This window comes from Calidris pugnax, unplaced genomic scaffold (assembly GCF_001431845.1).
Source record: "Calidris pugnax isolate Ruff unplaced genomic scaffold, ASM143184v1 scaffold1, whole genome shotgun sequence".
In the NCBI taxonomy this organism is placed as follows: domain Eukaryota; kingdom Metazoa; phylum Chordata; class Aves; order Charadriiformes; family Scolopacidae; genus Calidris; species Calidris pugnax.
The window spans coordinates 5,563,166-5,590,631 of record NW_015090800.1 but is presented as its reverse complement, the minus strand read 5'-3'; the positions used below and the strand labels follow the sequence as shown (position 1 = coordinate 5,590,631).

General features: G+C 40.1%; 1 protein-coding gene across 11 annotated transcripts in view; it reads left to right on the top strand.

Annotated features, from left to right (window-relative positions):
* Positions 1 to 119: 119 nt before the first annotated feature.
* The window catches only part of WNK1 (WNK lysine deficient protein kinase 1), a 103,646-nt gene continuing 76,299 nt past the window's right edge, over positions 120 to 27,466 (top strand). For 4 of the 11 annotated variants that reach the window (XM_014937332.1, XM_014937330.1, XM_014937331.1 and 1 more), the window contains exon 1: positions 123 to 1,561. In XM_014937332.1, the coding sequence (XP_014792818.1) occupies positions 776 to 1,561 (786 nt within the window). In that variant the 5' untranslated portion in view covers positions 123 to 775. Of the gene's footprint in view, positions 1,562 to 27,466 lie in introns of all 11 variants that reach the window. The other 7 variants (XM_014937338.1, XM_014937339.1, XM_014937336.1 and 4 more) reach the window with 6 other exon arrangements.

Genomic DNA, 27,466 nt, shown 5'->3' with positions numbered 1-27,466 from the left:
CCGCGCGCGGGCGGTGGCTGCCTGCCGGGGAGGTGGAGGCCGCGGCCGCTATGGGCGCCCCTCTGAGGCGGGGCTGAGCCCCCGCGCCCCCCTTTCCCTGCCCCCTCGCTAAGGGGTGAGAGCGCTAGGCCTGCCCAGGCCTCCTTCCCTCCTTCCCCCCCCCCGCCCGGTGCGAGTGACTGAGCGCGGCAGCTTCCTCCACGGACGGCGTGCGGGGCCTGGCCCCCCTCTCCCTGTCTCCTCTCCCGGCCCCTTTCCCTTCCCATCCCCTTCCCGCAGGCCCTCGCTCCGGGTGGGGGGGGGCGCGCCCGGACCGGCCCCGCTTTCTCTCCATCGCCGGGGAATAATTGCAGCGCGCTCCCCTCGCCTTAAAGCAGCCGGGCGAGGCACCGGCTTCTCCCCCCGGTCGGGGGCCTGCCTCGGGGCGCCTCCCGCCCCGCCCGGGCCCGGTGCTTGGGTTTTTTCCCTCCCCATCCCCGTGCCCCCCCCCCTCCCGTCTCTCCGCTCCTGGTTGCTCCATGTCGGCCCCGCTGCCCGGCTCCCCGCTGCAGGATGGATGCAGACACTGACCGGGGATCCACCCCGCCGGCCCAACCTCCCCAGCAGCCGCCTCCCAGCTCCGCCGTAAGGAGCCCTTGGGACCCTCCTCTGTTGCAGCTGCAACGGCAGCCGCGGACAGGCGCGCTCCCCGCTCAGTGACCGGCCCCTTCCCTCGCTTCCCCCCCCCCATCCCCGCCGCCGCCGCCTCGCCCTCGCAGCGTTCCCCCGGGGCACGATGTCGGGGGGCGCCGCAGACAGCGGCACACCGGCTCCTCGCTTCCTGGTCCCCCCGCCGCCGCCGCCTAAGAACGGTTCCAGCTCGGACAGCTCCATCGGGGAGAAACTGGGAGCCGCCGTCGCCGCCGACCACGGAGCCACCGGAGCCGGTGCAGCAGGCGGCGGAGCCGGGAGCGGAGGCCGTAGCGAGGAGTACCGGCGCCGCCGCCACACCATGGACAAGGACAGCCGAGGGGCGGCAGCCACCGAGCACCGCTTCTTCCGCCGTAGCGTGATCTGCGACTCCAACGCTACGGCCTTGGAGCTACCCAGTTTGCAGCCCGCAGCGCCCTCGGCCCCTGTCTCGGGAGGCAGCGCCGCTCCCTTGGTCTCTCCTCCCGAGTGTGCCAGCCGGACTTCTTCCATCGCTGTCACCGCCGCCCAGGCCCCCTCGCTGCTGCAGCAGCCCCCACCGCCCGCCCCGCTTCCCCTCGAAGGACAGTCCGCTCAGGAGCCCTCTGCCCCGAAGGATGCCGCCCCGCTGCTGCCCAAGGAGGAGGAGGACGAGGCGACTGCGTTACCCCCCACCAGTGTGGCTGGCAGCGCCTCGGCCGCCAGCAGGGAATTTGAGGAGCGGAGAACGCAGCAGGAAGACATCGAAGAGCTTGAGACCAAGGCGGTGGGCATCTCCCCAGATGGCCGCTTCCTGAAGTTTGACATCGAGATCGGAAGAGGCTCTTTCAAAACTGTGTATAAAGGACTGGATACGGATACCACTGTGGAAGTCGCCTGGTGCGAGCTGCAGGTAAAATAAATAAAAATGGTGAATTGCCAAAGTGCAGTCACTCTCCCAGGTGCTAGGCTGTGTGCTTGAGGGAGGTAAAATCTATCAACTCGAGGTCTGCTTTATTCAGACAGGGAGCTGCAGACCTTACCTGAGGCACTGCTTTGGAAGAAAGGTGCAGCCTTTCCTTGGAGTCAGTTTGCCTTTTAATTCTTTTAAATACCCTGCTCTCTGAATGATTTTTTAGCCTTATCATCAGAAGATGCACCACAGTTCTGTTTGTTACAGTGTCTTGCATTGTCCATCTCCAAAAGGTAGCTTGGAGGATTGTAAAAATACTTGTGCACAGCTTCAGGGAGTCTGAGTGAAAAAGTATGAGTGAGTGTCAGCTTGAGTTAGCCTTAATTCTTCAAAATTCGTTTAGGTGTTTTTCTTAGGAAAAAAATAAATAGTAAAATATTAATTTCACAGACACTTCATATGTTTGTGGTGGTAGATTCTCGTACCTGGTAAGCCTAGAGTATACGCAGTCATGTAGTGCATCACATTGTTTAGTTTTGCAAAGCTTTTTTTTTTTCTTTGTTCTAAGTCCTAGGTTTCACACTTCTTAACAGGCATAAGGAAAGGAAGAAAGTAATTATCGCCTATCTGAAGCCTTAAAAAAAGCCCAATGAAGTTTAGCCTTTCCAAATGTCTGGTGGATTGCACTGGACAAAGACACTACCAAGTTTCTGGGCTGAGCAGAGGCAGAGTTCTCTAGAAGCTCAGTCTAATGATGGCAAGAACACCTTTAGTTCCATGCGAGTCAGAGCTTGTATAACCAAGACATGAGTTACTGTGCAACAACCTTAAAAGTGGGAAGAGCTTGGAGTACCAGGAACAAATACCTAGTGTAGTAGTTTGCTTTTGAAGCCTCACCATTAAATTAAAAGGATAGTGCTTGCTTATTAGTGTTGGGTTTTGGTGTGTTATATAGAGGTGTTCATGTAGTATGGCTTTATTGTTGTGTGTGATCCCGTTCCATTTAGGGCAGACAAAAGAGCATTGGGTCAAAATTCCAGAAGTCTTTTGAGGGGTTTTTAAGCAGTTAGCTACTCACAAATGATTGATTGCAGTCACTGTACCAAAACTCTCTTCCCCTCAAAAGCAATTTTATATCTATTCCAGTCAAACTGAGAGGATTCATGAAGAGATCTCTGTATTTGTATTCATCTTTGCTTTTGGATGATTACTCAAGCATTCTGCTAGTATCTTGGTTGATTGTGCTATTGCCATTATTCTACACTTACTGGTTGTGTAAGTGAGCTTCCAGTTTTCTTTGTGACCCTTAAGCATGCTCCACTCGTCCACACGAGCCATGTGCTTACTGTGGCAGTCTTTTGAGTATTAATTTTAAATTGAAAGAAGTGAAATGATCCAGTGTTGGGCTCTGCATAAGCTTTTCACATCCACTTCGAATTGAGAGGAGGTTAATAATAGGCCAAAATCATATTACTTCTATTTGAAATTTTAATCTTTGCAATTTTGGAGTTCCTTGATTTTAATCCCTGAAATTTGTTTTAATCTTCGCACTTTACTTACTGATTGGAAACTCATGTCAGCTTGGCATCAGTCACTTTTCACTAATGTTGTATCTGTTGAAGTGTCTTAATCATCATTAGTACCATGTGGACAAACTGTCTAAAGAAGCACCTTCTTTGATGTAATTTAATAAAGAAGCTCATTTATAAAGGACATGTTGCTGAGCTTTCAATTGATTGAAGAATTTAATGAGTAGTATCTCAAATGACAGATTGCAAAAAGTATGAATGAAAATATTTGCAAGGGGGAAATATTTGATGTCTTGCTTGGTGGTTAACTATGTTGCAGGAGTGCCTTGTGGGTCAAATTATTCTGAAGGCTGTAGCTTTCCTCTCTTCAGGAGGCTGGATATGCACAAAATGTTGAGTTTGAAACAGGGATATACATTTTATAGTTGTTAATAGTATTTACTAGAGGAGCTAGACTCTACAGTTAATAAAATATTTTAAGATTAAGTCCTGTTTTATTGTTTGCATCTAGAAATAAAAGGAGGAGCTTGGTATTTGTTGGTATGATGGGTACATCCTCTTCTTCCTTATCTAGGAAAACATAGTTGTTGACAGGTTAGTGATGTTCATTATACATGATTTGTATCAAAATACAGTCTGGGTTCACAAAGATGGACTGAAACTTAGGTGTCATTGGTTTTCCAGAATCCCAAGGTATGAGGATTAATTAAACCTTCAAAGCATAATTATTTTATTAGAGAAATGTGAATTATTTTTCTTCCATGCTATATTACGCCTACTATAACTAACTGATGGTTACTTTAATTGTCTTGAAATAATGTTCCTTAGCAGTAGAAGAGTTTTTCTTCTCTGTAATCATGCTCGTGAGTGTAGGCATCCTAGGTGTCCAACCTCCCCATGGGTCTTCTCAACAGGGCTGCTGTAGTGCTGCTGCAATGAGGCTGCTTAGCATGATCGTCATGACTAAGTTGTTCCTCTCCTGGCTTGTCCAAAGTTGATAAAGGCGTATCACAGTTCTTGATTGAAAGATGTGTAACAGAATGGAGTGAGAATACTTTGTATTTTTGCAGAGTCTTTGGACGTATGTTCTTTTAAGGCTTTTCTAGCATACCTCAAATTCTTCAGTTTCTTAAAATCTGTTTGGATGGAAACAAGATGTCATCTGCTTTCATCTCACTTAAATGATGGCATTTAAGTATTGGAGCAAATTCTGTTGTAGGAATCAAGGATGAAGGACAGCACAGAAGACTTTGTGGTGCTCTCTGGCAGAATGACTACTTAATGTTGAACAATGCAACTGTACCTAATTTTTAAGTGTATACTCTGTAACAATAAAGTGTAAAATCTGAGAATATCAATATGCTTCCTTTCAAAGGGAGTTTGAGTGCTGTTTATCAAATGCAGCTTGGGTTCCTGAGTTGCTGGTGATACTGTGGAGAATATTGGTCCAGGTCCTTAAGAAGCGCTTGAAGTGTGTTGTAATGCCCCCTACGCTTGATGAACTGAACTGTGGAGGAAACAGGAGAAAGAGCTGATAGTCTAATGGTGGTGTTAGTATCTCTGGCAAGGCCAAGACTCTGTTTTTTCTTAATCTGTGGAAGATGAGATGATTTGACTTGAAGGAATTGAGTATTTCAAAGTTGTTCATAGATGTGTAACGAAATCCCAACTAAGGTGTGACTGATAGACTATCCTGGTTTACTTTGCGGCATGTCTATAAGAAGTGAACTGTAACTGAACCTAGTTTAAATATTGGATGCAGGTATTTAAGTGTGAAATATCTGCCCTGACGTGGGCATAGTGGAGTTGTGAAGAGTTCAGCAGCAACTGTTTAGGGCTGGTCCTCAGCGTCAGTAACTGCAAGGAAATTGTTCGTGTAGTGTTAGCCTTCAAACACTTTTATTCCCATTGTATATATTCATCCCAACTCTAGTTAGTCTCGGTCAAGTGTGCCTCCTACTGTTGTCATTAGAACATCTCATAAATTAGGTGTAGTAGTAGTAGTTAGGGTTAGTGCTTTAATAGTCTTTAAGTAGGTAGGATTTGGAAAAAGTGGTTACTGCTGCTGTTTTCTATTTTTAAATTAAAGTAATTCCTCCTGTACAATCACGTTACTGGTTAGTCTTTTGAATTACATTTCTGAACGGTCAGTCTTTTGTCACCTCTGTACAGTCCAGGTAACATTGTGGCTAATACATGGTGCCTTTTCCTGTTGCATTAAGTTTATCTGTGTGTGGTAATGCTCTTATGCCAAAGGTAGCAAGACTCACAGAGTTGACTGTAAAAGTCAAATCTTAGGGGTAATGTGTCATTCTCCGAGTCCCTGTTTCAGTTTGAGTTGGTTTTAAATCAAGACTGTCATTTAACTTCTGGTTCACAGAACAATACAGGGTGGTGCTGTCACTTGCTGGACTGCAAAGTCTAGTGTCTAGAATTACTGCTCTGTGTTCTGTCATTGAAATTAGGAACTTTTTCAAATACAAAAGTGCACTTGATGATATGGAAGGTAATTAGGCTCTCTTTCGAGCTGCGTATTATTGACATGTGAAGACTTACCTCCTTTCATTTTGACAGTGTCATCTTTTAAAGGAAGCATGATTTAGAAGCTGTTATTAGAAAGATATTTACATTAGTTGAAAATGCATTCCTGGTAAGGTGTGTGCACTGGAGAACTGTACTGGTTGTCCATTGTGTGCTCAATCACTCCTGTCCTTTATATTTCTTTGACAGAAAGGGCAGGTTGGTCGGTCAGCAGTTCCACTTCACAAATGGATCTTCTTGCTGGTGTGTCACTTGGGCATTCTTACTCTGGCATCAGTGCAGTGTTAAGTCAGGTTATTGTGCTTAACACGTGAGCCGCTGAAGGGGAAAAGGAGGCTGAGGGTTGTCTCTAAGCAAGATGGAGCTTCTAGGGGTAAGAAATGAGTTTGAGAGATGAAAGTGGTGCAAGAAGAGTATGTTGTACGTGTTACTACTTTGAGGGGAAGCTGAATGTGAATTTGCTTACCTTTACCTTATAAGTCTTCTGACCTAATACACTAGTGCAGGTTATACCTGTGCCACTCTGTTGCAGACCATTAACTGTAGACCAAGCGTAGTGTACAAATATTCCGACTTACAGATGGATTTTTTTCTTTATACAGCAAGCAGCAATGAAAAAACAGCTGAGTACAAATATAATGGTTTAACCTAATTTGAACCATGCGATTCTGTAGTGCACTCTGGTAGAACTGATAATGCAACTGGTTGTCACTTTATTACAGGAAGTAGTGAGGTGCTAAATAATATTTCCGTATGTCAGATTTTTTTTCTGAGTGTAAGAATGTATAGAAGCTAACTGAAAACTTACAATACAGGAAGTTGCTTGGATAAGATGCATATCTTCACTTTCAGCGATACTTGAGATTAGATTTAGCTATACCTGCCTTTGTCTCTTGGACTTTAAGCTTTATTTAATACTGATTTTTAGCTCAGCAGACAACAATGGAATGTAATTTCTATACTCTGGAGTATAGACTCCACTGCAGGCTCACCGTGATAAATATCAGCTTACTGAAGTCAAAGTATAATTCTTGAAAATCTCTTTGCTCTCTGGACTGACTGAGCTGGGAACGTTTCAGAAGCTGCACATTCAAGTCTGACAACCAAAAAAGGTCTTGTAACACATAACTGTGGCATCCTGTAGTCTTTTTTTTAAAGCTGGTTTCATATTGCTCACTAGGAGGCCTGACTGCAAAGATGCTAGCTCTGATGCACAATCGTATAGCTGCATTAAAGCAGAATGGAAAAAGAGATCAAAATCTTAGTTCTGTCGGAGGAAGCTGAGGAGTGCGGACCTGGAATTCATCTGTGGGTCAAGTGCTATTGGAAAATGATCACATTCTGCTAGTTCTGGAGAAATAGTCAACATCCTGAAAAAAATACACATGCTTTGAAATATCCAACTGTGGTTTAATTCTGAATATTTTAAAGTATGTTTTATAAAACTTCTGTTGAAACAGATCAAGTCTAATCCAGTATGGCGAGTCCAATGCCCTGTACGTCACACCAGTGTTTAACTCTACTAGTCTGTGAGCATAACTATGTGTGGATACAGCCACTATAACAGCAGCACTGTGCCTCCTGTTTGTGACTGCTTCTGGATCAAATACATAACTGTCACAAATGTAGATTAATAAAGGTATGTGACAACCTATGTGAACATCATTCTGTCCTTATTAGATCTTTTTCTGTTCTCAGCTCTACACATTCCAAATATTGAAAGCAAAAAGCTGTAAAACAGTATCAACAGTTGATAACACTTGCAGTTTACATAGGATTTCCAAGTGTCTTCAAGTGTCCACGCACAGGGAGCTTGAAGTTTTGTGCAGTAAAGTCTAAATTTTCTGTTGGTTTTCATGTCATGGGGTAGAACAAGTTACTGATACTTACTGGCTTCAGACCTCTGATGTGACAATTTCTCCTTTGGCTATGGAACAAAACCCGGCCATATTCCTGAGTGTTTGTGCTGTAATTGATACAATTGACAACTTGATAAATGACATGGGAAAGGAGCCAGACTAATTACCTGCAGAAGTATAAACAGTGGTCAGACTTTACAAAGGTGACCCTGAAAGAGAGAAGGGAGCTTTAAAGTACATTCTGGAGCTGCAGCTGTTAGGAGACCTCTACTTAGCAAAATAATCTTACCTCAAAGGGATATCGCTTTTGGAGATGGCTGTGGTTCAATCTGTAACTGGCTGGTTGCAAGGCAATAAATATAATCGGATAAGTACATTCTGAAAATGCAGAATTTCTTATGGAAATAAACAGGTTCTTGTTTGTCAGTTTGTGTGGGTTTGAGAGCTGCAGAATTAAATCTCTTAAATGAGATTTGTTTTGGGCTGTTGTGGTTTAAAATAAAAGTGCTGAACTTCATAACTAAACTTTAGAGGGCTAAGGAAAAGTACCAGGACTATAATCTTTCTTTGAAAGCGGAGGGAAAAAAACGCCACCTGATAAAACTCCCTGGAGACATCCTCTATAGAGTCCTTTGAGAGCTGTCTAGCAGAGTAATAAATAAAACAAGCAGTAATAGATCTGTGGTAGTCTCCATGGATGCAGTGCCTGGTGCAGTGTAGATTCAGTGCCTTTTGGTTAGCAACATCCCTCCAGGCCACATGTTCTTTTTCTTATTTTGTCCTTGGTTTTTTGTTTCATGCCAGCAGCTTGTTAAACAGCATGACTCTGACTGTCACCCAGGTTCTCCATGCTGCATGTCATACAAAGTTTGTGCTAAGCAGTGGCAGCCTTGATGCTTCCTGTCATGCATCTCTTCAGAAACTCTCGTTTCCTGTAAAGATTAGCAACCTTTTTTTTTTTTTGATCACTAATTAGTTCTTCCAAATCATGGTTGAGTTGAAATTAAAGTTGGAGTATTTTTCTGTTTGTCTTTAAGTTCACATTTTCAAGCTTTTCTTAGCCTCGAGAGTTATTAACTTATGAAAAAATGGAAATGCAGACATAATGGCTGTAACATTTGGGCTATAAGAAAAAGAATAAATATCATGCAAGTTTGCAGTGCTTCTGCAGCTGGGCATAAGACTCTTGGCAGAGCATGTGTGGAGTCTTTTTTTTTTTTTTAATAGCAGATGGTAGAAAGTTACTGTTTTCAACTCTTTAGATAACGAATCCATGATTTTAACTTGTTTGTGACATGTGTACACCACGTCTGGAAAATTACTTTTCCGGTATATTTGAAACAATTCCTTTTCTAAATAGCTAGATTTGTAGTGCTGCTTGAAAATCAATCTCTCGGAGTAATTGAAGACTTATCTAACATGAAGCATCTGAAAATCTTTTCAAATGTGGTGTTAAAATTCTTGTCCTAATGAATGAGACTCAAATTTTTATACTGGCTTCACAGGTATTTCTGTGGAATCTGTTTATAGTCCCAAGGACTTTCTTCTAACTGATTTTGAGAATGATACTGAAACAATGCTTGAATGTCTCTGGTTGAGATACTACAGATGTCCTTCTTTCTACCTTACTTTCAACTTCCTCGGTGTATTTAGAAGTTGTCATACCAGCACTTTTCAATGTGTGGTTTTGGTTGCCCTCATCATTCTCTTTGGGAGAGCCAGGGGAAGTGAAGAGGTGGCTCGCTTGAGGTCATCCTTGAGAAAGGGGAGGTTGCTCACTTCTTGTCTCATGGGCACAACGTGGAGAACACTCCTTAACTCCATGCAGTAAAGGATAAACTTTGTGTTAGTGATGTTCTACGCTATGCGACGCTATCCTCTTAACCAAAAAGGAGATCCTTACAAGAAGATTGCAGTTGTTGCCAAGACTTTTTCTTTCTTTTTGTTTTGGTTTTTTTTTTTTTCTTTTTTTTTTCCCCCTAATAAGCCAGAGTAAAATAGCTGGGGTACAATACAGTCACCAGAAATTCTGATTCATTTTTCAAACATGTTCTGAACATTTCACCCGGTGATGACAGGCGCATTGCTGCATATACCTGGATTGTTCTGAAGCACTTCCAGATTTCCCTGGGTAATTCCTAGCAGCACTACGTGTAACTTTACATGGCTTAAAAGGAACTTAACATGCTCTTAGTTTATTTTTTAGCAAAGGAAACTGCAGCCTGCAAAAAAACCAAACCAAAAAAAAAAAAAAAAACAAAAAAACTTTTATTGGTATGTTTTTTCTCTTCCAGAATCTGTTTAAATATTAATATCTCCACAAAACAGGAATTTTTACAAGGGTAACTCGTTCTAAATCACTCAGGGAGGTGAATTTACCAAGCTTGGATTTATTATTGTAGGTCTAAATAGAATCTTTGGGATTGCTACCTGCATTCTTGATTCAGGAATCCTGCAAAAAGTATGTTTATACTTGATAGCCATCTGTCTTGTAACTGGAATATCTCTGAGCTTTGAAGTGATGTGTCGATGACACTGGAACTAATGCTTTGTCCAAGGCTGTGTGTTTTAAGGTAGGGGATGCCATTTCTTTTTGTACTCAGTGTGTGCAAGAATATGATCCTGAAATGATCCTCTTCATCTATTGGCAGCAGTTCTCTGGATTATCTGTTGTCAGGACAAGATCACTATGGTGCTTTTCGAGTCATCTAATTTCATGAGTGGTTAGTAGGACTTCTTTAGCACGTTATTGGTAAGATCAAAACAAAGAGGGAGCTTTGGCAACTCTGTTAACTTATGGTGGGCATAATTTATTTTGAGCCATAGTTCAGAACAGTTTGGATCCTATCGCCTCTTCTGTTAAAAAGGAGTCATTGATAGAAACTTTCAGTAGGTATTCACTGGACAGCTATTTTTCTGCTTTAGGACAGCAGATGGTGTGGAAAATAAGCTTTATTAGATACCCTGTGTGAGGGAGAAGCTTCATTGTGCCTGTTTAGCTGTTCTGGATCATCTTTTTCATCTGGATGGTTTCAGCCGTTCCTAACTTCATTGCATCAGTAGTTGAAGCCGGTGGATTCTGATAGCAGACTTGGGGCTAGCAGCAGAAAGCAAATAGCTATGAATGGGAAAAACTCATTTAAGTGATTGAGATTTAAGTGATTACTACCATTTAGAAGAATTTGAATAGGAATACTGATCTCGCTGTAATTGGGGTAAATCTGAAACAGCTATGCAGGAATGCTGAGGTAAACAATAGATAGTGTAAAGCTTATACCAACAATTATGTACGTTTTATCTGGTTTTGGCTAGTTAATAATGATCTCGTGATAGTTTAAGACTATGCAGTTTTCCTTGGACACTTTCCTCTCTAAGAGTAACACTGTGGTTTGCTTCTGCTTCGCTGGCTGTTGCTGGTGAGTTTTTGACCCCAATCTGAATGTATTTTGACTGCTTCTATCCTGGCAAAGACTAATGACATACAAACAATAACCCGCAAATATTGCTATTAAAAGCTTCGGCAATCCAGACTGATTATCTTAAGGATCTGCAAATCTGTGTACACTTATGTAATATGCATCTGTTAATGGCAATTTCTGAACTGTTAGCAGGTTTTGCTTAAATGTTGCAAAATGTTACCATGTCTGGTTTTGAATCTGCTTCTTTTAAGTGAGGCTTTTATTCTTACAGATCTTTTCCAACATAGAACTCTTTTTTGGTTTGTCTCTTTCTTTATTCAGCTGCTTAGAGTACACTTTCATTTGGGAAATGCAAGATGCTAATTTAATACTCTGATTTGCTACAGCTGATTTGGACTTGGAGCCTTTGAGTCTTCCCTGAAGAAAAAAATTGATAAATGAGACTAAACTTGGAGAGTTCTTGAGAAGTCATCCATTCAGACAAGTATCCTACACTACTGTCTGAAAAGTGATTGAAACTTTTTTTTTATATAGCCCTCTCCGGATGTGGACAAGTAGAGATTGATAGTACATAGAATGGCCTTTGAGGACTTGCTTTTATTTGCATTTGTCGTGGTTTGAGGCTTAGTGACTTGTTAGGTTTGCCAGGAACAGTGAGCTGAAAATGGAGAAACTGTAGAAATGTCTCGTACAAAAATAAGACTTTTCAGTTTAGTTTTAGAATGTTTTTTCTGTGGTTTTCTCTACTTCCTTTGCATGCAGCTTGAGCTTTTTTCCGCAGACAAGTAGCTCAAAACAGAATGCATTTCAGGTTGTCTGTACCTCGCGGGGGGAATTACACAGGGCCCTGGAATTTGAATTTTTTTTTGCCTCTTGATGGCAACTGTGAGCCAGTTCAGGTGATGGCATGGTATCTTTTGCTGATCTCATTATACAAGCCTGAACGTATCTGAGAGGTTCAGTAATTACCCTCAGGAACAAAAGGGAAAAAAAAAAAGTGAAGAGGCTCCGGGGCTGCTGCTAAAGACTTAAATGCTGTAACACGTTAATAGATTGTGCGTGGTCTAGACCTGAAGATCTGTCATAAAAAAACTGTCTTTAGTACTCAAGTTTCCTGTAGGAAAATGTGCATGTGTGTTCTATGGACTCCCTTTGGTCTTGTAGACTGTCTGTTTGAATGTTCAGTGCTTTTCAGTGGTTGTGGCAACAAAAAAACCCCAACTAACTGTGAGAAATGTGAGGAGGAAGAGCAAGGAATTTTGGCCTCTCAAGTTGCAGTCATCTTCTTGTGTTTGCAGAAAGTGAAAAGATCCCAGGGAACTCTGCTTTGAGTTGCATTTGTGCCTGAAGTGAATTTCATGTACAGAACAGATATAAGTAGTTAATATCCTGTTTAGGGGCTGCATTTATTTTTTTTTCTATGTGGAACAAATCTTTCCAGTTGCTTTAGATGTGATGCAACTATTTAAGAATGATCCTGTAGTTTGTCCCTTCTATCTTGTTGTTTGAAAACACCTTTGTTAAAATGAGTTTGTTGATTTATTCAGGTTGTATGCCTATAAAGCAAAACTTGGTACTGTCAGGTTATATTAACATAGCTTAATATCTTAGACTGTTCACTTCCTTTTTTGCTTTTTTGAGAGATTGGTCATTTTTCTTAGACTTGGTGTGTCCCTAGAGTTTCCAGGGTGTTTGCATAGGTGCATCAAATGGGATATGGGGCTTGTTATGGAATGGTGTACAGACAGTGAGAGTGTTTAAAAAAAGTGCCATAACAGTAATACAGCACAAATCACAGCATATGAGTGCAACTGAACATGACTATACATGTGTATGATAGCACTTACTTCAAATAGGAAAAATAGCTGGTTGTCTTGTCTGTATCTTGGCACTAGGGTTCAAAAAAATGTTTTTTCTTCTTTCTATCCAATATGAAATGTTACTTCTCAAATTTGGGCAAATACCAAAACTAAGCAGAATTGAAGTTTGATTTATTGGCGTTGGAGACTCTTAAATCTGTCATGACTGTTGACTTAAGTGGTTTCTTCTGAGGAACTTTAAGAGTTGAAACGGCATTTACACGATAAAGGTGAGGAATAGCAAAAAACCCCATGTTTCTTAGGATGTACATGGCACAAATTTTAAAGTTTTAGGACCACGCAGATTTAACACAATGAATTAATTCTGCAAATTGCTATTAATGGCTAGTTCAGGAAAGTATCATTAATATAATACTCGTAGTAAAGTTTGTGGATTTCTTCACTGCTTTTTCTCAGAATATCTCCTGGTGTATTCTTAGCTTAGTGATATCTTATTGAATAAGCCACTGACTGATGTACCTCAGTTTCTCAGTTTTTTTTAACAGACTTGTGGATTAAATATCTGTTTAACGAACAGGGAAAGTTATTTTATGCCTGTGTTCAGACTTTGAGCTGTATAAGGGCAGCAGCCTGTCATGATGAACGTTTTGTTGCTATTTGTTGTGAGTTTTTTAGTATTTTGTAATAGATTGTAAACGTGTACATTTTATCTCTTAAGGTAAAACTTTGTGACCATAATTTAGGTGTTTGAAAGAGGGTTTTTTGGAACTGGAGTGACATCTGTCCCAAATCAGCGTCTGTGGCCTAGTTAGTGGTAGATGACTAGCTATTTCAGGTTTTCTGAATTTGTTTTCTGAGATGTATAGATGAAGAGCTTTAAAGTGTTGTTTGAACAAGGGTGAGGAAAAACTTTGCAGAGCATTGCTGCCCCAAGTGTGGAGGTTTTGGGAAAACTCCTAATGTACCCCAACTATAAATGGTTTCTATTTGATAAACCAATACTGCAAAATCTCATGATTCCTTAGCGTCTGGGAGAAAGCATCCTTAGATTCTGTAACATGTATGTGATAGGGTTTTGAATTGGAGGTTGCTGATAAACTGATTCAGAAGAATCTGCAAGAGCTCTGGTAGTCCTTTTCCACCTATGAAAGCTAACTGTAGTGCAAACAGTAATTACTTCAAATGGTGAAGCAAAGAAATGGTTTAATTTTGTGAAGAAAGCCGAAATAGCTTGAGATTATTAGGTCAGGCTAATCAAAGGAAGTAAGCCAGGATCAACTGTGCTAAAGCAGCTAGCTGTATTTTCAGCATCAGCAAAATAATTCCCAAAATTCTTCCGGTGGGAGGCTATGTTATTTACTATTATTGCAAATTGCTGGTTGGTATTCTGAATTGTTCAACTAAAGGTTTGCTTCACAACGGTTCTTCAGTGCTTTGACCTCTGTCAGAAAACAGTTGCGGCTTCTAATGTGGCAGTTTATAAGATAATACTGAATTTCTAAAATATGCTTGTGTTGTGTGACTCTACTGTTGTATCACATCCAAGAGTCTATGTTGCTCAATTTCTGATCTTGGTAACTTTCTGCAACAAACCAGATGGTTTGGGCAACCTTGTAAAATTTGAAGGAGAGCAACTGCTTTATCTAAAATTCACTGATAAATAACAGGTAGCGACTCAGCTGATACACGTTAACTAGGTTGGTGTGGATGAGTGCAGTTAAAAAGCAGCAGGCTGGAAGCGTAGTGATGTTTTAAGTATATTTTATCACTTTGGAAATATGAAATCTGAGGAAGTTGGCACTGGAATTTACAATGGAAAGAATGAGTTGGTTGACGATGTAGAAAACTATTTTCCACTTTCCCTTTGACTCTGTCCTTATCTTCTCTGGCAATAATATGCAGGGAAATGGTATCTTTTGTTTTTCTTGTTCCTGTGTGGGAATGGTAATTGTTCTTGCTTCTTACCTGTTCAGGAAGTATTCTCATTCCTCCCCCCCAACAAAACACTGTATCAGTCATTGCCAATGTAATTTTTTTTGCTTTATTTTCTAACTTTGGCCTTCCTGAATCCTCCTGTGGTCCCTGCATAAGCCATCTGGCAAAACAAGGATCCTCCCTTCCCCCACACTCTGGAACGAAGCAGATTTTGTATCTGCGTCTGTATTCAGCTACCCTATGTAAAAGAATAATGAGCATGGTTAAAACCTGCATCTAAATTCTGACTTCTTGAGCTGCCTTCTTCTAAACTTGGATTTTCCAGCTGGTAAATCAATCTTATCCATGGAAATGTGCTTACAATTCTATTGGGAATTTGCCTTATACTCTTGCCTTCTCCCTTCCCCCTTCTCAAGCCGAATCTCTTTCCAGGAAGGGGAAAAAAAAATCCATGGACTAGATTGAGCTTCAGCTGAAGAGGGTGTCTCATTTCAGAGATTCTTTTTGCTGCTTCTCAAATGACCAAAACATAAGTGACAGCTGAGTTGTCTGTTTGTGTCATGGGTCAAGGGCAGTCCAACTCAGCAGTTTCCCTTTCCTCTTCCCTGAGTTTTGTTTGGAAGCAGTAGTGATTTGCCATTCTATATAGTCATCCTCTTGTCATGAAGACCAGATGGAAATACGTCAGTTGTTTCATGTATAAATACTCAGCCCAACAGCTGTGAGTTTATCAGGAGTCACTGGCATCACAAGTTGATGACCAAATTGTTAGTTTAGAGGGCTGTAAGCATTACTTTAATTTGAAATAAAGGTGTTCTGTGAAACAGTTTAAGACTCATTGAAAGAAGAAATGAAGTTAAGCCACTTCCTTAGTGCAAATTCTTTATTCAGGTGAAGTTATAATTCTTTTTATAGATTATTACAGAAGTCCTCTTATACTGATAATACTGTTTCGTCCGCTAATGTTCCATTTTAATTATGCTGTTCCTAAAGTAGCTAAAAGGATTGCTCTGGAATCTTCTAATTGTCTCATTTCCTTTTATAGTTTTATTAGATAAGAACATTTATCCAGAATACTACCAAGTGGTCTTTTGGCCATGTGATAATCCTCAGTCTGGTTCAATAGGAGTTTCTAGCAAAAAAAAAAAAGCTGGGATACCTGATGTGATCCTAGTTAACAATGAATCAAATGTAATGAGATTTGTAATAAATCTACTTGACACTGATAATTAAGTGGGTTAACTTGACTTTACAGGTTGCAGAGGGGTTTTGCTGCCATCCCTGTGTAAATGAGCCTTGATTTATTCCAATAATATTGAGAAAAGGAGGGGGGGTTGTGGAAATCTGCCAGTGACCACTGGCTATTTGGTTGCAAAACGCAATGTGTTGCATGGGCTGCTGAGCATAATGTGAAACAAAGTGCCATTAAAAAAAAACACTTGAGTGCTAAGTACATGACTGAAAAAACCACTTAAATGGGAGAATGGGCATGGTCATTAACTTAAAAGAGCTTCTCTGCAAAAAACTAACATAAAACGAGGTTGTAGTTCTTACTAGTGAAGACTGTGGAGCATAGGACCAAAACTGAATTAGAAATAAAATAAAAATTTGCAGTAACTACAGACTTAAGCTAAACTTCCCCCTGTCCCTTCCCCTCAAAAAACCCAGCCAGAACCAAACAACAAATGCTGGAGAAATTTGCCATCTTTTTGTCAAACCACCTGCTTCTCAAACCTTGAGAGGAGTTGTGCTTGTTGCGCTAAAAAGGTTTCTAGTTCAAGGGGATACTTAAGATATTTTTAGTGTCTATGGTTAACGCTTTTATACAATGGAACAATAAATGTGATTGACCACAGTGTTAGCTCCTCGTGTCTGCAGGCCTCAAAAAAACCCCCAAAACCCATGTTTTGAATCCGTGTGGTTGATCTAGATGATGGGAACTGAGAGCATGCTTTTCATTGACATATTGATGGTGTTTATGGATATATATTTTAAAAAGTCTGTGACTTCCTTGCTTCAGAATCATGATGGACTTCAGTTCTCCCTGTTCCCTGTCTATAAAATAAGTTGTCTGGTGTAGGTCATATTCTGATAAATGCTAGTGTTTTTCAGCTGTATATTGGTGTGTGATGTCTTACTTTGCACTAGGAAGTCTTTTCATGTGGAAGCTCATCTGAACGAGCATTTTCTAGTTTAGTGTCAGATTTACAGTTTGAGGGTCTGGAAGTTGTCAGCATGTGCTCTTGGAAATAGCAAGTAGAGCTGTTAGCCTGGCTGGTTTTTTTGTGGGTTTTGAACAGTCTGTTAGACATGGTAGGATAACAAAATATCTTGAGCCTTGAATGACAACTTCTGTCAAGCAGAGATCAAGGGTCGTGGTGCTGTGCACTTTATCATATCTTGGGACACATTCATCAAAGATAAGGGGGGGTCAACTGTCTTATTGGAGAAACTGAGCTGAATTAATTTGCCTTTTTATCAGTTTAGTTTCATTTTTTTCTAAGCCTCTGTAGCTATTGTGTTTGGTCTTTTTAGTTCTTCCTGTATGGTGGAGATGCAGAGGCTATTCGTATCTAGCCACGTGCCCATGTTACCTCGGAGTATCTAACAGGACTATCACTGGTGATAGTATAACTTGGAGACTCCGAATAATAGCACATTTGTTTTCTTTTTTTTACTGTTCTTACTGAAATAATTGCCATGTTGTGTTTTTTTATTTTCCCTCCAGTGTTTCTACATGATTCATTCTATAGTGTCCATGGGAAAAAAAGTTTTATTGGATGAGGAATCTTAGTTTCCTCTGTTTTGTATCTTGGCTTCAAATTCAACATCTGACCAGCACTGTTGCATAAGCTAACTATAGGGAACCAGTTTGTTATTCCATGACTAGTATGTCACTTTCCCTGAAAGAAGTGGTGCAGAGGAAACTTAAGGACAGCAGACTTGGGCATTGCAGCTACTTTCCATAGTTGTTACTGATGTAGCTCAATATTAGGTTATTGTACCTTATAAGTTGTGGATGTTATATGAGGTTTTCATTGATCCTGAGGGTCAAGGAGATGATGTATATTATCTAGTCTCCTGTCTTGCTGTTTCCTCTTCTCCTAAGAAGTGAATTTACCCACTGGATTACTTGTGGATCTAATTTGTAGCCAACTTGATAGTCAGTCAAGTAGGTAGAAAAGTGTCAGCTCTATAAGTACGTAACCTTCCTGGAGTTTGGAACTGTAATGGTCTGTAATTTTGCAAGTCATCTTTGGAAGAAATGTGTTGGTAATGTTCTGTATTTACATAGTGGTCATCTACTTTTAAATTCTTCACCAAGACACATAGGACTAATACCTTAGGTGGTCCCTAAGGTATCAAACTTAAGTTTGATTTGTGTCATAAGATCCTGCTTTCAATTGCCCATCTGGTGTGTACCATACCCACCTGGGCTGCAAGTTTTCAAGCCAGGTGTCTGTCTTCGACCTTAATTGTTTAAGAAGCTTCAGCCAAGATGGTGCAGATGCTTCCACAAAAAGTGCTTGCTTCGTTGCATCCATTGGTGCCTTAAGCTTTTGTACTTCAGTTGTGAAGTAGGACCTAAAAGCAGCGTTGAGGCAGGTGGGTCGTCTTTAAGTTGAGGAAGTATTTCCAAGTAAATAGTTTTCAGATAATAAAGCTTTAAAATAAGTGATACTTTCTAGATCAGACTTACTTGGGAAACTGTATCTTTTTTAAATTCTAAAGACTTGATTCATGTTCTACACTGCCAGTAGTCCATGCTAGCATTCATGTGATGCCATCTGAAGGAGATTGTTTTCAAGTTACAATGCGTGTTGCCTTTTTTTTTACAAATGTAGAACTACTGTACAGCATGTGCAAGTCAAACCCTCAGGATGGGAAATGGAAGATAGAAAGCTGTACAATATGATGCTGTTCCCTTGTTTGTGCTGCAGTTGTTTAAGCTGGTAACACTTAATATCCTCAGAACGGGTTTGCTTCATCGGGACACAAGTTTCCCTGGAGGAATAGGAATTGAAGTTTTCAAGTAGAAAATCAGTTGTGGAACAGGAGCCTCTATTTTTGCAGAAGCAGCAGTCTCTGCAGCTATTAACCTCAGTGTTAAAATAGCAGACAACTAGCTTTGATTTCAGTACATTGTAGTTAGTCTGATGTAAACATCTATGAAAATATACTGCTCAAATGACTTTAATAATAGTAAATTCAGATCTTGCAAAGTAATTGTTTTTTTTAAATTACTTTAAAAGCAAATGCTCTCCTTAAAGTCTCTCTACTTTCTCACAAGCCCTGAAGGAAAAATGATGTGGATAGAATGGAATAGATATGTGTGTATATATATATATATATTTACTAGATCTGGCAATTACCTTTATCCTTTTCTGTCTAATGCATTTTAAAATACAGGAGTTTGTATGTTTGCAATTTGGCCTTTTAAATACCTTTTGGATTTTTCACCTTGAACTGGTCTGTTCAGGGTTTAAGTGAAATAGGGCCACCAGCAAGCACTGTTGCTATACAGACTGCAGAGTTAGAAAAATGTTTGTGTTTGGGTTGATTTTTTTTTTTTTTAATGAGAGCACTCATGATTGTGCAGAGGGAGGGGAAAAGTTCAAGTCCAAAGAAATGTATGTAAATGGAGCAAGTGTGAAAAAATCTAAACAGTCTAAACATAGCTATAATCAGACTAGTACTTGACTGTTTTTAGTTTTGTTCTAGTGTTTAGTATCTAGCACATTGTATGGGAATTCCTTTTAAATTAGCTCAGAGCCAGGTCTGTGCTATGTCTAATGTAGTTTGCCCCTCCTGGGAAGTGGAAACTTTAAAGTGCTTTGGAAGGAAGCATTGGCAGGAGGTTATAATAGGAAAAGGCAGTTATCCCTTGGATTACCTAGAAATAGTTCTTTTATTTCTATGTCATTCTGGGTACTTCTGGCTATAGTGTTTTTTATGGTGTTAAGATTTCATGACGCTCTTGCTTATGATACCATCGCATTCCACTCTCTTGTCTTTGGAAAGAACATGAATTTCGGAGGAAAGAATCCTATTTTTACAAAGCTGATCACTGCCCAGAGATCACTTATGAAGTCCTTATTTAGATGCAAGCATACTGAAGTCAGTTGAGATAAGAAAAATTCATATTGGCACAAATTTCAGTTTCAACCTTACAGCCTTATATGTGTGACTAATTCTGAAATGCAGTCGTTTGGACTGAGTCAGCAATTTAGTATGTTGAAAGTGCTCAGGCTATCTCAGTTGAGTTTGCATTGAGCATTAATTTACTCTGGAGCTGGAGAGCCAAGCCTACTGGTTATGTGAACCTTCAACAGAAGGTGGCTAAGTATGGTCCATATCTATCTGAGAAAGCACACTTTGAAACAGCAAATTACAAGAAAGTTCCTGTGAGATTAAACATGTGTTGGAAGCATAGGAGAGATTAAAATAGCATCAAAAAGTTAGCAGCCTCTGTAGCCAAAGTGCTCAGGGCGAGAGCAAGAAGGGAGGGGAGCTGCAGTTCTTTGTTTGCAATGCAGTCTGGATTTTATTACTTGCAAAGTGAAATCACAAGGGGGAATGTCTGTTTTTGATGGGCAGATATGTTGCAACTCATTTTGAAGAAGCCTGTTTGTAAATTTTTCAGCCTTCTAACAGCTTTGAAGAGAGGACTGTAACTCTGATTCACCTGTCCAGCTCCTGTGTATTGGGCAGCCTGTTGGTTTTGTTCCTCTTCCACACTTGCAGGCTGTTGAGTATTGATGCTGGTGCAGTTATCATAAATTTTGGTTTTAAAACTTGATACTCTAATATGTTGCTGGGTACTGAACCCTATTTCCAATATTTCTGAGGTGCTGCAGCAGCAGGTGATCATGCTTGACCCTCATTTTTGGTAAAAAAAAAAAAAAGGAAATGAGGAATGGATAAAGTACTTGTCTTCCCTTTCTGCCTCTTTTGTAATAATTGAATTTTGTGGCCCAAACTGAGAAACTTGCAGTTCTAAGCACAAACCTCTGTGGTGGGAGCAAAAAAACGGTCTTAAGAATTTTCTCCCATTTTGAGGATTTAGAACTATCTAATGATGCTTCCACCTTCTGATCCCTTAGCAAAAGAGGCCTTAGAATTGGACTCCCAAGAGAGTTTCACACAGCTGTCCATTGAAAGTACTGAGGTCTCTATTTGGATCATAGCCATCCTGTGGAAAAAATATTTTATGTTCTAGTAGTAGGATCTTAAAGAGGTAAAAAAAATATGCAAAGCTACCTGAGATTCTTCAGAAGGAATTGGTGAGGTTGTCATCAACGTCTCCAGATACTAAGCATTCAAACATGAGAGTTTTGATTGGGAAAGTTTATCTTGGCACTTGGATTATTTCTGAGTTAATTGAAGGAAATGTGGGAGTGGCAACAGAGGATGGGCAAAGGAATTGCTCCTCAGGTGCTTCTGGACTGCTGCTTATATGGACTTCGTCCTGCTTCTACTCACAACCTGTTACCTGGTGGTTGGACAGAAGGCTCTTATTGTGGAAACAAATACTGCTTTATTAGATCTCTTGACAGATACTTATCTGGATCCTGTCTCTGCCTGTGAAATAAGGGTCTCGTGTAGCCTCAGTTGTCTCAAGACTGGGGAAAGATAACTCTTGATTGACCTTTCTAGAAAGAATAAGTCTGTGTGCTTTTTAAAGTATTAACCAGTGGATTTGAGACTAAAACCAGGTCTGAATGTCTAGTGTCATTATGGTACTGTCTTTAGCTTAATTAAAAATATTTTACTTGGCTTGGGATTGTGCGGTAGGGCAAGAAATTAGATGTGGTTAATAATTCTGGTATATGATGCACAGAATATCAGATATTTCACTGTAGGGAAAGAGTATTTGAAACTTTTTTGGGTTGATGCTCTTTAGTTTGCAAGTAAAATTAATTTTGAACTGCAGGTAGAGTTCTCCAGTGTGACCAAGTAGGAGCTAAGTTGAAAACGAGGAAGCCTGTTTACAGGTTGTGATGACCCATTTAAGGTAGGCCCTTTGGACCATGACATCCTCAGGCATTATAATTTGTCTTCAAGAAATACCTTCAAGTGTTCTTGTTCAAACAATCGAAATAAAGTAGCACCAGACCAAGGACAGACAGTATGTGACTAAAGCACAGACTTTTTGGATAAGCTGTGGAAGTCTGAGTAGCTGATTCATAGATAGGTTGTGGTGGGTATTTGAGGTCTTCTAGGTAATTTTTGGTCTTCTGACAGGGCAGGATATTCCCTGTAATATTGTTTAGAAGAAGCCTTAGTTTAATACGGAACAGCCTTGCCAATGGCAATGCTACCATGTATGGTCCCCAAATTCCAAGAAAAAAAATTCCTGAATATTCATCCTAAACTTCCTCTTGCACTTTTCTGTACCTGTCTGATTTGAGCCACCTTGGAGATTACTCTGTTGATAATCTTTAATCTCAGCTGTTTTACACCCAATTTTACTTGTCAAAGCCTTTTCTTGCAGGTCTGTTCAACACTTAGGGTTGTTTTTTTTCTTTTTTTTATAGAGATAATTCTTTTATGTCCAAGGCATGTATATTATTGCTTTGATTTACTGTACTGCAAAACACTTGCTGTTTTTATGTATTGTAGCCGGTGTTGCTTTAGATAATAGGAGCTCACTGGTCCCTCCAGCTGCATTTCAATTACACTATTTTATCTTATATTTTAACTCCTAAAATTATTCAGGGTTGAACTGTGAAGTAAACTATGCTTCTGGATGCAGAATATGCTTCATCGTGCCAGTATTCCTAGTTGTTCTTCCTCCTATTTGCTGCTGGTAAACATTTGAGTGTTTTTTCACTTAACTTTGCTCACTTTCCTTGCTCTTGGAAAGACAATGTGCAGATTTTTAAACGTATGTATTAGTGGCACATCTGGTATTGTCTGCAGTATTTCTGACTTTGTGAGTAGCTTTTTAGATGTACATCTTGTGTGGTGTTTCCCAAGGAAGATGTACGCTGTCAGTTGTAAACATAGGTGTCTCTAATGTATGAAGTATTATTGTGAAAGTGTATGATAAATATGCAAGTGATGCAAGAATCTGATTTCATTAAGTCAACTTGTCAGATAAGCATGGAAAAATTATTACTGCTTCCCTTCGTGAGAAGCCCGAGATGAAGATGGGTGTTTTGGTAGATCACGGGAAGACTGCATCATTAATGCAGTGAGGTTTAAAAAAAAATAAAAAAAAATTTCCCCTAGTGTGTTTTGGGACTTTCATGTTTGTGAAATGCTAGTACTAATACTAGTATTTATGCAAGGGATTCCTGAGAACCTCATCTGGAATGCAAATTTTGGTTACCCCATAAAACTCACTGTTTCTGGAACTCTTTAGTCTTCCCTTACACGAGATCTCTTTTTGACTTCTGTTTGTCTTGCAAGAAGGTGCAGAACACCTGGCAGTTGTTGGAGGGGTCTATGATGAATTCCTGAAGGATCACTGAATGAGAGATCTGTCTCTGAAGGAGGGATGTCTGGCATGGAGTTCTCTGGTGATTATGTAAGGATTTTCTGTTGGCTGTCAGTAGTTGGCCTACGCTTCATGTATCATCCTGCCGTAACTGATAGCAAGCCACAATTTTGTAAACTAAATGAAGTACTTTTTTTGGATGTGTTTGCAGAAAACGAAGCAAAGCTGGGAAGAGTAACTCCTCTGGTATAATTAGGCTGCATATGCAATATGGGTATTGATGTTGTATGTAAACTTGAAGCTAACGTGTACCGCAGGCTCCTATGAGTTCGTTTTCCAGCTGCAGGAGTGCAGGGGGCAGCCTTGCAGGGACTGCTGCATAAATACTTGCTTAGACAAGTTTATTGCCTCTAGGCTTTATGCAGGGATTTTTGCAAGGGAACTAGTCAGAGGCACAAAAACATTACTAGTTCTTGGGTACCTCCTACTTTGATTGTTATTCGTAAATCTTTGGAGTCCTCTTGATGCTTCTGTATTGTTTCAAGCTGGCATATTGATGCAATTTATCAGCATACTGACAAGTGGATATAGCTAACTCTTCGTCTTTGCCAACAGCTTTGTGAAGTATATAGGATGAAGAGAAGGACTCTTACAGTCATACCCATATATGTGAAACAAAGAAAGCTGCAGTTGCTCTTGTGATAAAATGAGTTAATAAATCTGTAAGGTAACCCTGCTGGATTGTGGAGGCTTTTTTCCTGCAGTATTGTCACCCCTTGAATGGAGAATGGGATTGTCATAGTAAAATTAAACTGAGATGATTGGATGTACCTTCCCTCTTACTGACACAGCAATCAATTCAGTGCTAAATGAGAATTGACGTGAGCCTCAAAACTTTTAATGAGGTATCTGAGCCAAGTGACAAGATGGTCCAGCTGGTTAATAGCTCATCAAGAATTCAGTTCAGCTAACACTTCAGTTCTGTAATAAGCCATATGTAATAAACATAAGCCTTATTGTGAACTAGTATCAGATAGCAAACTTACCCATTTATCTTCTGTGGATCAAGAGTGATTTTAAAGTGAAAATAAATAGATGAGCTCTCTGTTACAATACTGATTATTTTTGAGTTGCTGAGAATTTTGATGACTGTCCCTTACAACCAGCCTCTCAGGATGAATAAATTGAATAAAACTTTTAGCTGTATTTTTTTTACAGACTGCTGTGTAAGGAAACACAAATGCTGCCTAGAATAGAAATGACTGAAGCTTAAACAGTTGCTTGCCATTCTTAGTCCAGATTCCTGAGGACCTGAGAGATTCCAAAAGAGGTCATGTCTAAGCCATGGGTTTCGTATCTACGGTTTAAAATTTTTCTTTTACTGTTTGTGTGGAGAGCGATGTAAAATATATAATCAATTTGATAAAGTATGAGTGTAGTTCTTAATTTACTCTGAAGGTGATGTGCAGCTTTCATGGCTGTATTCTGAAGAGTGCCAGCTTCCCAACGGAAATTGTGGGATTAGTCAATGTACTGATAGGTCTTAGTCATTGTTTTCTGCAGAAGTCGAATTTGGTTCAGTTCTTCAATTTGGCCTACTGGCTTTGCCTATGAATGTTTGTGCTGATGTGGGACAGTGCAGAGAGGAGTAGTATAGACTTGTCGTAATTTGTATATTCACACACAACGCAACTCTGGAAAACAGGCTCATGATGTGATAGAGGCTCCCAGGTGGTACAGTCTTGCTGATGTTTGATTTTCCTGGGAAAAGCAAAGTGCTTTACTGCCAGGTACATCATATTCATGTTTCTTAAATTTTAAGTAGAAAGCTAAAAATTACACTGGCTGATTTCTTTGGAAGCCTGTCAGCCAGACAGACTAGCCCTTTTGGAGTTTTACGGGTTCTCTTCTGGGTCATTATCTTTTCTAGAGGGACTTGAGGTATAGCTGGCTGCCACAGTCTCCGAGCAGCCTGCTTGCACCTGTCTGTCTCTGGTGAGCTCTGGGTGTGAGCCTTCCATCTAGTGTTGCAGATGATACTGAAGTGCACTAGTGTAGCAGCGTAGTCATCTTTGGCATTGCTGAAAATAAAAATTCCCATAGTGCTACTGTAACTAAAGATAAACTTTGTTATTGGGAGTTGTGCTTTAAGATTTCTTGTGACCTTACATAAAGAGGAAACATTCTGATCTACTGTTGTCCTGCAGAGAAACAAAAGTGTTTTTTCTGCTGCTGTGTTTATGATGCGTGTTTTGTTTGCATACTCCTTAATTATATTATTGATCCCACTTCTGCCATTTGCTCAGTGTGAGGAAGTGAGGCAGAATGGCTTTGTATCTCACCAAGTTAGTGAGCTCATCTCTGATGCAGTGTTCCTAAGTTCCTTTTTTTAAAAAGCATCTTTGGTTTTGCATGTTCTAGTTATTCCTTACTGCTTGCTTTTTGTACAGCAATCACAATGTCAGCAGTATACATCTTCTGAATGTTCTTGTGAATTATGGAATCCTGGAAACTTGAGGATTTAGCCAGCTTTCTTTTTTCTAGCTGAAGACCCTGAAGGACTGTATAACTGTGACTAGTTACAGGTCGGTTGTGTTTAATGATGCTGGAACTTAGTGCAAGCAAGCACAAACTTCAGTTCTGATGCCTTTTCTGTTCCAAGGAGACTCACTGAGGATTTTTCTTCAAGCATAGGTTAAGTCTATGACATTGCTGCCACCAGGTGTCTTAGACACTGCTACTACTGCTGCTGGTGCAGGTGCTACTGCATATGTAAAAGTGGGAAGTGACCACATCAGAGGAATATAATTATTGGTCGTGTTTTCCCCTCTTCCCTTGTGGTGTTGAATCATAGGTTCATCAAAACTGACAAACAACTGGAAGATAAAACGGGGACTGGTGCTAGGGTCTTTCAGTCACATACAAAAGCTTTAGTTGCAGATACGTCCCCTGTAATCTTCAGACGAAGTTGTATTTCTTATTTTTTGAAGCTTACTGAAGTATTAACTCTTTCAGGATATGTATAATTGACTTCTTCACACTAAATCCTGACTAGTGAAGGTTTTTTGTGTTCCCCTTCTGTCTGATCATTGAGAGTTTCATTTCCCTCTTCTTTGTCCCACCATCAGCTTACTCAAGCATCATCTCAAAATGTGTAACTTTAATTCTAACCTTCAAGCAGCAGCAATAAACTTGCATATATTTGCTGTATCGCTTACTTCTTCCAATGGTAAGAGAAAGGATAAAAGAAGCAATTTTAATTTTTTTGGTGTATTTTTAACAAACTAACAGCATCTTCTAATGAGTTTTGTGCTGTGCTATATAGGATAATGTTGTGCATTGAAATACCAGAAATGAAAATACAGAAGAGAATGTACAGGTGGATGCTTTTCACTAGGAAATGTGAATCGCATACAGCTATGTGAATAATCTCCCAATTTTTCACTTGGGTTGACTACTTATGTACTTTCCTGAGCCTTAAAGCATTTTGAATACCTTGTGTAATAGGAAGCCTACAAAAAAAAATATTTACCCTTGCTCAGGAACTTTCAAAGGTGTAATAGGTAGCTGTTTTGAAGCCTACTCTTTTCCATTGTGTTAGATACGTATATTCTACTCCACAAACACTGTTTGTAGCTTATGTAAAACTGATTCATCTTGTGGAGACTTGCCGAGGAGCGATGTGAAATTGTGCTTTCAGTGAGTAAGTGTTAACTCGTTATTGTGTTTCATTCCACTGTACATCCTCAGGAACTTTGTTTTCCATCTTCAAACTAAGATGAGGAGGGACAGGACTGAAAGTCCTGGTTATCAGCATCCAGAATGCAGAAATACTGAGATCTTCTGATTAGCTTGATATTTCTAATGTATTGATATGATTACTTGCTTTTTCTTCCATTGCAAGTCATTGTTTTGGGACTTTACAGCCTAATGCCAAGAAGAGGGTGTTCTTCCCTTGTCCCAAACCATGTGACTTTGTGCAGCTGCAGAGACTGATCTTGATTTCTGAATTCCCAAAGTGTGGATGAGGAAGCAACACTGAATTAGCAAGCAAGCAAACCCTTTCTTCCTAAAAATTTTCTAGAAACGTTTGCAAAGCTGTTTCTGGGGATGTCTGACCTGGGAGGGATAGTTGAGGAGTTTCAAGGCTGGAAGATACCTAGCCTTCTGAAAACTAAAGAGGATTTTGGACATTGCAGCTTTATGATGTGGAAGCCTGACTCTACTTTTGTTCTTGCCTTCGGCAAGTAGCTTTTTGGTTTGGTCTTTCTTTTTTTTTTTTTTTTTTTTTTTTTTAAAATAGTCTGTATATTTCTTTCAACATTTTTGGTAAGAATGTGATAAGTGCCCTGTCCATAC